The following is an 11,302-nucleotide window of genomic DNA, read 5'->3' as shown; positions in this document are numbered from 1 at the left end:
AAAAACAAAAAAAAAACGATTTTTTTTTTCTTTTTCTTCTCGGCATTCTGCCCTAAAAGTAACGAAATTTTTTTTTTCTCTTCTTCTCGGCATTCTGCCCTAAAAAGTAAAAAAAAAAAACAGGTTTTTTTTTTCTTTCTTTCGAAAAAAAAAACCCTTTTAATGTGAACAAATTTGTTTAATGTTGCTACTATAACAAGATTGGCATAATCATTAACATTTTAATTTAAACATAGATCCAAACTAGATGATTCAATTTAACCTCTTAAAATGAATATCTAAATTATGATTAAATCGATTATCCGAATATTTGATTCATCACAATTGATTTGAACATTATTAAATTAATGAATCATGATTCTTAAACAACAATTTAACATCATGTATGCCAAAATTATATAGCAAAAACAAATGAACATCATCAATCAAAAACAATTACCATTTACATTTCAATTTAATTCTTATTAAATCAAAACATCTACAAATTTATCATATTATCATCTTAACATATTAAAACAACAATATCAATAAATCAAAATGGAAATAAGGAATCAAAAAACCAAAAACCTTCTCGGCAAAAAAAATTTTGAAACGGCCGAGAGTTTTTTATTTTTTTTTTATTTTTTTTGTTTTAATCCATTTATGAAAATCATATAAAATAATTTCGTGGCCTATGCTCTGATACCACTTGTGGGAAATATCGGTATATTTCATCAAGAAAATTCGGATTATAACGAAATTATAAATATGAAATTACGAGTCATAAACGAAATTGCATAAACAAAAGAATAGAAATTAGAATTAACCTTCGGTCCTAGCAATTTGGCCTAAGAACAAATATCGAGATCGATATTCTCCTAATCGTTGCACCCAAAATGCTCCGAGAAATGCCTTTCTTTTGCTAGAATAAGAACCCTAATTTCTAATTGATTTTTAGGGTTTTTGTGATGAGAGTTATTAGGTCAAAAAGAAGTGAGAAAAATGATCCTCCCTATCTCCTCATATAACCGTCCAAAAGGAGAGGAAATAGGGGAGATATTTTTCTTGCTTTTTTTCCTCACTTAAACCGTGTGACCCGCCACCAAAATAAGGAGAAAATCTTCTTATTTTTGGTTGTTGTCAAAATGTATAAAATGTGTATAATTATCAATTGTCATTTATGTCGTCATGTATTAATAAGTCCACACACAACAAATTGTAGTCGATTTATTAATACCGGTTTGTCAACATTTATTATGACAACTTCGTATAATATATACATTAACTATAAATATCGCATATTTATAATTTGCTAATTAAATATAACCGTTTACGTTTAATTACGAATTAACATCTTAATTCGTTTAAGCTAACATTATATACATTAATTAAATATAACAGTTTATATTCAATTTACGAATTAATAATTAATTCGTCTCAGCAGATATTATTTAATTGTATTAAATAATCGACTCATCATCGCATTGACTAACCTTTTAGTCAATTACATGGACTAACCTTTTAGTCATATAAGGCATCAATGTGATTATATTTTCATATAATCACATCTCTCAAAAATATCCTTTTGGTGTGACTTTTAGGGACTAGTTGATCACCGCCATCAGTATGATAATAACGTCAAACTTCTAGCATGCCAACCGTTATTAGTAAACGTTAATCAACTGATAAAATACTAAGTATACCCTGTGAACCTATAAGAGATTTATACACGTTATCACACTAACTGTGGAGGACACTAGCTCCAACACTAATGCAGCCTCAAAAGAAATGGTGAGCAAGTTGGGTTTGGTTACAACACCTCATCCCAAGCCCTACGCATTACATTGGCTTGATAACGGGAATAAGGTGAAGGTTACCAAGCAAGTGGAAGTGGCTTTAACTATGGGGTCTTATGTCGACAAGATCTTGTGTGATGTTGTGCCGATGGATGCATGTCATGTACTCTTGGGGCGTCCTTGGCAATTCGATCGCAATGTAATACACCGTGGTCGGAGCAATGAGTATGGATTGGTCGACAAGGGCAAGAAGCTTGTTTTAAAGCCGATGGCGCCTAGTGCTATTCATTCTATGAGTACCACGCAAGGAAAGACCTCTAGCATGTCTATGTTTGCTAGCGAGCAAGAGGTTGGTGAAGCCATAAAGGAGGGTGGTTGTGTTTATTTGATGGTGGTCAATGAAGTGCCAAGTGTTGGAGTCAAAAATGACCAATTAATAACACTCTTAGAGGAATTCGAGGATGTTTTCCCCGATGATTTACTGCCGGGTTTGCCCCCTATTCGTGGAATCAAACATCAAATCGATCCCATTCCTGGAGCTTCATTGCCTAACAAAGCGGCCTATCGATGCACCCAATGGAGACAAAGGAGTTACAACGACAAATTGAGGAATTAATGGACAGAGGTTATGTTCGTGAATGCCTAAGTCCATGTGTCGTTCCTACTCTCCTTGTCCTAAAGAAGGATGGGACTTGGCGAATGTGTATTGATATTCGAGCCGTGAACAACATAACTATCAAGTACCGTTTCCCTATTCCAAGGCTTGACGTCATGCTTGATGAGTTACATGGTTCCGAGATCTTCTCTAAGATTAGCTTGAGGAGTGGTTATCACCAAATACGAATGAGGGAAGGGGACGAGTGGAAAACCGCGTTCAAAACTAAACATGGGTTATACGAGTGGACTGTCATGCCATTCGGATTAACTAATGCTCCAAGTACTTTTATGCGACTCATGAATGAGGTACTCAAACCTTTCTTGGGCAGATTCGCGGTCGTCTATTTGGATGAAATTTTGGTGTACAATCGAGATAAGGAGGAGCATTTCAAACACCTTCGAGAGGTGTTCGACACACTCCGAGGGCAGAAACTTTTATGACAGAAGGAGAAGTGGTCGTTCTTGGTCGAGAGTGTCATCTTTCTCGGCTATGTGGTTTCTAAAGATGAAGTTTCGGTTGATCAAACCAAGATTAAGGCAATCAAGTCGTGGCCTACCCTTAAATCCGTCACGGAAGTCCGGTCATTTCATGGACTTGCTTCGTTTTATCGAAGATTCATTCGGGATTTCAGTACTATCACTAGTCCTATAACCGAGTATATGAACAAAGGAGCATTTGAGTGGACCGCGACCTTAAAAGGCTTTCGAGACGATTATTCAAAAGCTTTGCGAGGCACCGCTATTAGCACTCCCGGATTTTACACAACCTTTTGAGGTAGAGTGCGATGCAAGCGGTGTTGGGATTAGAGCCGTATTAGTGCAAGGAAAACGACCCATTGCATATTTTTGTGAGAAGCTGAGTGGTGCTAGACTCAATTATTGCATATACGATAAAGAGTTCTATGCAATCGTAAGAACTCTTAATCATTGGAGCCACTACCTTCGCCCGAATCACTTCATCTTACATTCAGATCATGAATCATTAAAGCACATTAATGGGCAGCAGAAGTTGAATTCGAGACATGCCAAATGGGTAGAGTTTCTACAATCCTTTCACTTCTCTTCAAAGTATAAGGATGGCAAAAGCAATGTGGTGGCCGATGCTCTTTCTCGACGCTATTCTTTATTGAATGTGCTCGATGTTCGCCTACTTGGATTTGAAACCTTGAAGAATTATTATGAGAATGATTCTGATTTTGGGGAATTGTTTGAGAAATGCAAATCAGGAGTACACAGCGAGTTTATCATTCAAGAGTTGTTAATCCGAGAAGCTCATGGACGTGGACTTGGTGGACATTTCGCTGTCAATAAGACTTTGGAGATCCTAAAGGAACATTTCCATTGGCCTCGAATGTAAGGAGATGTGCAAAATATAGTCCGGAAGTGTGTCACTTGTCATGTTGCGAAAAGTACCTTCAAACCCGTAGAATACATACCATTACCTATTCCTAGCCGGCCATGGGAGGACGTGTCCATGGATTTTATTGTTGCTTTGCCTCGTACTCAAAGGGGTAAGGATGCAATCATAGTTGTGGTGGATCGGTTTTCCAAAATGGCTCATTTCGTATCATGCCACAAGACGGACGACGGTAGCAATGTGGCTGATTTGTACTTCCGAGAGATACTCCGTCTTTATGGAGTTCCGAGAACAATAGTCTCTGATCGTGACTCCAAGTTCTTAAGTTATTTTTGGAACACCCTATGGAAGAAAGTGGGCACCAATCTGTTATTTAGTACATCTCACCATCCCCAAACCGATGGACAAACGGAGGTGAAGAATCAAACTCTTCGAACATTGTTGCGTGGTCTCGTAAGCAAGACTCAAAAGGATTAGCACTTAAAGCTCGCTCATGCCGAGTTTGCCTACAATCAATCTCCGACATACGCAAAAAAAGCACTCCCCATTTGAAATCGTGTATGGCGTGAATCCCTACCTACCACTTGATCTTATTCCTTTACCGAAAGATGAACTAGTACATAAGGATGCGGAAGCAAAGTTAAAAGCAATGATCAAGCTACATGAGCAAGTACGAAATAGAATTGAGACCATCAACGAAGTATACAAGCGAAAGGCTAACAAGAATCGCCGATCTAGGGTCTTCAATGAAGGGGATTTGGTTTGGGTACACTTGAGAAAGGATCGATTTCCGAGCAAGCGAAAGAACAAATTAATGCCACGCGCGGAAGGTCCTTATAAGGTGATTTCAAGGATCGGTGATAATGCCTACAAGATCGAACTCCCTGGAGACTCTGGTGTTCATGCCACCTTCAACATAGGTGATCTCTCTCCGTATATCGACAACGATGGGATTGAGGAATTGAGGACAATTCCTTTTTAAGCAGGGAGAGGAGATGATACAGATATCAACACCTTAGATGAAGTGGTACTCGAATTGGGAGATCCTATGGGCATCAAGAATGGTTCGAATCCAAACACGTTAATATTAGCACATCAAACGTGGTTGGGTGCTAACAATAGACAAGAGGTTTGCATGATCGCGACTCAAGGACCCAAAATCTGCAAAGAAACTCCCTCCAAGCCGTGAAGGAGCCGTGGAAATGGTTCAATGAACCACCTAGTTTTCAGCATTCTAGTTTTTATGTTGATGCATGTTTTTCTACAAAGTCTAGCATGTTTTTTCTAAAAGTCTAGCATGGTTTTCTTCTTAGTCAAGGATAATAATTAGTAACCTTGGAAATCATGCATAACATTTAATTTTAACCTTGGAGTCCAAGGATTTCGGCCTATATAAGGACCGAAATTCCTCATTTGTAATCATCCAAGTTTTAAGAAAATTTCACATTGTGTGATAAAAATCGCTGTTGCGAAAAAACCTTTGTTTTATTCAACGCGTTTTCGAGTAAAGCCCGATTATTCTCAATAGGTCTTGAGAATCAATCACCATTGGTCGATCTATAGGTCTAGATCGAGCAAATATCCCTTTTATTTACATTACACTTCGCTTCAAGTAACACGAATTGATCGGGTTGCACCTAATGCATTCGGGTCCTTCGTTTATTTGTAGCTCAATTAAGACTTCCGCTCGTCATACGTATCAGAGCCGTATCTCACTAATTTATTGAGAGGCGGTCTCTCCTAAGTTAAATAACCGAGATGAGTCGGGTTAGAGCATCATGAACCGTTTGATTGGGCACGCATAAATAATAACAATTAGTCTCCCTTGTGACGGACGCTATCCGTCACAAGGTGAAGACGGGATGAATCGATATCATTTACGATAATATGGATACTAGTGGGGTAGGTGTAGTCATTATTATATAATATTGTTGATTTGATAAAAGAAAAAAAAAAAAAAATTTGGGAAGCTCCCAATGTTTCACGCACCTCTCTCTTCACTCATTACACTGACTAAACCTCACCTCTCTCTTCACTTATTACACTACCTCACCTCTCTCAACCTCACCACTCTCTACAAAAAATTTTATACGGTCTTCATCACCATTTTCGATCTTAAAATCCCCCTAAAACAATATTGTCACCATTTTCAAGTTTCGTGAAGAGGATGGGGAAAAAGTAAATGGCTAAAAGGACATCCTCGAAGAAAAAATGGAAGATATTGTAGTATTGTTCAAGATGTTGATTTTATGGTGGTATTTTCATGGTCGTAAAAACATGTTGATTTTATGGTGTGGTATTTTTTGTTTAGTAATTTATTGTAAAATATTGTTGGGGTTTTTTTTATTAGCAATTAATTTGTAAAAAATGGTCACATTTGTTTCATTAAGATTCATTTTTTTGTCTAGTTATTTTTGGAAGATTATCAAAATGTTTGTTTTTTTAACATAAACACCAAAGAATAAACATGGTATGAATCTTTTGTGTTTTGATTTATCGGGTTTTTGTTTGATTTATGTTAAAAAGTTTGAATTTTTTGTGTTTTGATTTGTGTTTAGACGTGCAGATCTGAGTTATTATGTCAAAAAAATGAGGATTTTATCCAAATCATAGAGGTTTAGAGTTCTAATTTAGATGAGGAATTTGCTTTAATTTGTCACCATTGTCCATATTGTGTTTTTTTATTTTTTTTATTTTGAAGTTGAGTTGGTTTAATTCTCTATGCAATGGTAACATTGTACTCTAAGATGATACCATTTTATTTATGTTTGTTTGGATTACCTCAAAATCTCTTATAATGATTGCATATATAAATAAACATGGTGACATATGCGATTGTGCTAAGAATATGCACGGAAGATGGTATGCCTGTAATCTGTATTAAATTTGTGTTAATCTTGAAAAACGCAATTATTGAAGTGCTCATAATGTGACCACATCATCTGAGTAGTAATGTGCCTATGTTTGAGTTTTTGTTTTTGCTATTCAAATGGATGTCTCTTTTTGGTTTAATACGAAGCTTAGTATGTTAACAATTTTTTGTCAAAATATGTGACCATTGTAGCTGGAAAATGTGACCACCTTAACCGAAGAATGTGTTTTTGTGTTAAAAACTATTCTAAACATGTTAACATAATAGATTAGACATGGTGGTCGGACTTTATCGTTTTCGGTTACTTGTCGTTAGGAGTACCTAGACCAAAACAATATTTATAACTTCACAAACTACTCTACTATTAGTAAAGAGGTAAGTAAAGGTCGGATCCCAAGGGACGGGTATTGATGTAGGATTTTCGATTGCAAATGGTCGTGTCTAAGGGTGTCACAATTTGGGTTGAGATAGAAGATCACTAAACTAAATAACAATGTAAATAAACAAGCAAGATAATTAAAATGAGATGTAAACAATTGATTAAAAGCACTAGGGTGTCATGGGTTCATAGGGGATTCATGAGATTTGATCATACAAACATGTTTTCAACTAGATGCAAGCAATTATTGTTGTGATGGGATCGAGTTAGTGTATATCTTACAATCCCTGGGAATGTTTGGGTCCCGGAGCCGAATCGATTATATTGTACAACACCTACAAGTCGACTTAATCCTCCCTATCCAACTATATGCATGATCTAATGAGACTCGAGTTGATTTATGTGTAATACTACGGTTTTACGAGTCTTTGGGTACTCTATCGAGTGGGGCTTACTCTGTCGAGTAAGTAGTTTTTGACGCAAAACAGTAGTCTGCCTGTAGGGTACTCAATCGAGTAAGTTGGGTACTCGATCGAGTAGGGGGCACTCGATCGAGTAGGTGCCTTACTCGGTCGAGTAAGTGTGTTTTACGGGTTTGTTTTGACGGGTTTTGTTACTAATGCGGGATTAATATAAAAAGGTTCCGTCACTTTTCTTAAACACTTTTATCATTCTAAAACCTTTCTAGAGAAGATTGAAAGTTACGTTCTTTGCATTCATCGCATTAGTGGCAAATCCCGATGCTTCGTTGGTCGGATCATCTTATTCTTTACACCGTTGTGACCGTCGTGTCAGGGGTAAGTTCCTTGTATAATTTATGTAGTGTTTCTTTGAGTTTCTTTAAAACCCTAATTGGGTAATTTGGGGTTTTTGGGGAGTATTGTTGTTGTAGATTGTGATTGTATGATTGTGTGTCTATAGGAGGTGATTTCGTTGAAGAATGATTATGATTAGCTTATTGTGACGATCTTGGTGATGGCTTATTTCAGGTAGGATTTCCCTACTCAGTATTAGTTACATGATTGTTTGGTAATTGTTATTGTTATTGAGTAATTATCGTACTGGAATTGGTTGTTGGTAATTGTTGGTGTTGTGACGGTTGTTGTTTATTGTCGTTGACTGTTGTTGTATCTGTCTGTGTTCTTCGAGGTGCGTCCCTGGCTGAGTGGAGTCACTTGCGGGAGTGGCTTTACGCCCTTGATTCGCCTCCTGTGGAACCCGCCACAGGAGGGATGTGCACATTAAGGAACATGGGTTTATCGCTCGATGAGATGAGCGGGGCTTAGGTGGGAACGGATGCGGTCGCCCACTGGTGGTGTGGAGTACATGTTGCGATGGGTACTCTGGCAGGGCTACACACTTTAGTGTGTAGTCAGTTGTGTGGAGATTGATGATGGAGACTGGGGATTGATGTGTTGATTGAGCTGCTTGGTATTTGCTTCATGTTGGTTTGTATCGTGTAATTAGTACTGACCCCGTTTAAATGTTATAAAAACTGTGGTGATCCATTCGGGAATGGTGAGCAGTTATTGAGCAGGTATGATATGACGCGTGTGGGATAGCTGGGATGAGTCATCACGTGGCAGTTAGAAGTCTTCCGCTGTGTCTGACGATGTTTTATAGCTTTGATAGTTTTAGCAGTTGACCGTCTGAGAATCTTGTATTTCAGTTTAACAGTTTTGGTTTTGATCATGTCGTCACTTTAAACTTTATTGTTATTTAAATTATGTTTCTTCATTGTCATTTGATTATCATTGCCTCGGGTAACCGAGATGGTGACGTTCTTATACCTTAAGTGGTCCTGGTAAGGCACTTGGAGTATGGGGGTGTCACAAAGTGGTATCAGAGCGACGATCTTTAAACCTGTAACCAATGAATATAATGAACCTAGGGAGTCTAATTAAAATAAACCCGGGGTAGAAGTTGTAGGAGCTAATGCAAAGACTTGGGAGACGTCCCAAAGTCGCGAACTCGCCGTACAATTTTGAACCATGGGATATGAGTCGGGATCGCTATGTGTTTATCTTGTGAATTGTGTATCTTTGTAGCAAAGTGTGGTATAAATTGGTGGATGTATGTAGGTGGAGAATGGGGAATGTGTAGAGAAATATGATAATGAGGTGATGTTATACATTATTGATTGAAAGCATGATAGTTGTTTTACGATATGACATTATAAAAATACGGAAAAAAAATTGTTTGATTTGAGTTATACATAGAGTTATGTATACATATATGTTGTTGGTAGTGTTGTACGAGTTTATATAGCTGAAAGTTTAAGTAAGAGCATGAATAATTGGTGGAAAAAGATGATAATTGTTGCATGATAATATGAATTTTGATAAAGCATGTTGTATGATGGAAGAGATTTTATAATGTTGTTATGCTAGTAACATGTGAATAGGAGACTTGATGTTATATATTTGTGATTTTGTTTACGTAAAGTTATAGAATAAAAACATGTAGGTAATACATGCTTGGTAAATTGAATGATGCATGTGCATAATGGATGTTGTTGCTTGGCTTTTGAAGATAGTAACATGTGGTTAGGGATACTGGTTTTATGAGCATCGAGTTGTTTTTGTTTACCTTGTTGTCGTTTAAGTTGTTTGGAAGTAAAATCAAGTAGTTGTGTCTTCGATTATAGAGAGGTTGTTTTTAAACTGTTATAACTTGAGATGCATATATGATTTTGATGTGATTCCAATTGGAGGTGATAGCTTGTTCTTTTACGATTCTAACAATAGGTCACACGCCCAAAACGACCAAGAAACGAGTGAGTTATGACCGTTTTACGAAAACTGGACAGTGCTGAGAAATGCGTAGGGTACTCGATCGAGTGGCCCTCACTCGATCGAGTGCACCTTGGTACTCGATCGAGTAGTCCTGGTAATTTGTTATACGTGTCTCTGACTTTCACCTACTCGATCGAGTAAGTCATTTACTCGATCGAGTGGCCTGTACTCGATCTAGTGACCCCTGTTTTGGGTCATATGCTTATCTTTTTACTTCATTGCATATTATGTTTAATTCAAAGGTATTATTTTACTTCTTTATGCATTGTTTTACATGTATGTTGGTCTTGATGCGTAAGTTACCCAATCTTATGGTGTAGTGAGTGGCACCTGTGGTGAGTATGAATTCGGTGGGAGGACATGAGTTATGTGTGGTTGTGATGGATAGTGGAAAAAGCAAAGAAGGATTGGTAAGGCTTATTAAGGCATGGAGCATATTTTCTGAGAAGATATGAGTGATATGATTTTGTGTTGAGTAATGTAAAAGTAAGTAAATATGGGCAAAGGATGATGTGAGTCTAAGGTACGTGAGAATGAATAGATTGAAAGGAAGAATGTGGATAATAGCAACTTGAAATGTGGAGGGATATGGTTAGGAATTGTGTTGGTTAAGAATATATATAATGAAAGGTCGTTTTAGAGGGATTGAGAAGAGTGGTATATAGTGAACTTAATGGAGACATGTCGCGACGTGGATTTGCGGATAGTGACTGAGTTTGGTAATTTGTGTTATCAAGAGGTGAAACTAACGTGTGATTTCCTTGGGCAATTAACGGTATAAAATGAATTTTGATTTCTGGAGATGTAAAAAGGGAGATGCAATTGTTTGAACAAGTAAACGTTGATTCTATGGATGGATTGGTGGCAAGGGTGAGTGATAGCATAATAAGAGAATATTTATGGTAAGAAAGAGTTAGATGATATCGATATGAAATAATGAGATGTGAGTTTTGGAGCAATGAGAAGGTAACCGGATTATTAAAGAGTTAGGTAAGAGGTAATAAGGAGTTGAATGGTTAATTGCTTTTGTCGAGTGTAAAAAGAAAAGAATAAGGGGAGTAAAACTAAGAAAATGTTCACCAGAGTTATGTGATATAAAAGTAAGGAATCGTTGAGATGTATGATACTATCATGAGGATTTGAGTTAATGGTTATATAGGAGTTTCAGAACAACATGATTAGTCAGGAGTTTCGAGGAATTAAGTAAAGTAAAAGTTGGGTAGAGATATTGCACGATATGAGATCTTGGTGGTGAGTTGGGTGACGATACAATTAAGGATGGAATTGGAAATAGTGTTGAGATGATTTTTGTTGGTGAATTTGATGTTAGTTATTTGGAATGTTAACCGGAGATAGGAAAGAAACCGTGATGTTTAGAGATGAGTGTAAGAGGCTTGATATCCGAACGATGGTAGGGTTGAGGGGTTGTCACTAATGGTTAAGAGTGATGATAAATAGGAAAAATGG

At 37.1% G+C, this 11,302-nt stretch overlaps 1 protein-coding gene across 1 annotated transcript; it reads left to right on the top strand.

The window, feature by feature from the left end:
* Positions 1 to 1,767: 1,767 nt before the first annotated feature.
* LOC141649395 (uncharacterized) lies at positions 1,768 to 2,391 on the top strand. Its single transcript, XM_074458087.1, has one exon. The coding sequence runs from the start codon at positions 1,768 to 1,770 to the stop codon at positions 2,389 to 2,391; it is 624 nt and encodes a 207-aa protein (XP_074314188.1).
* The last annotated feature ends 8,911 nt before the right edge of the window (positions 2,392 to 11,302 follow it).

The sequence above is a fragment of the Silene latifolia genome, chromosome 3 (assembly GCF_048544455.1).
Source record: "Silene latifolia isolate original U9 population chromosome 3, ASM4854445v1, whole genome shotgun sequence".
NCBI lineage: Eukaryota > Viridiplantae > Streptophyta > Magnoliopsida > Caryophyllales > Caryophyllaceae > Silene > Silene latifolia.
Note: the sequence above shows the minus strand (reverse complement) of the source record. Positions and strands in the feature narration are given on the sequence as shown.

What these genes read in the sequence shown, in the direction of transcription:
- LOC141649395 (XM_074458087.1), top strand. Translation starts at nt 1,768, where the DNA reads ATGGTGAGCAAGTTGGGTTTGGTTACAACACCTCATCCCAAGCCCTAC.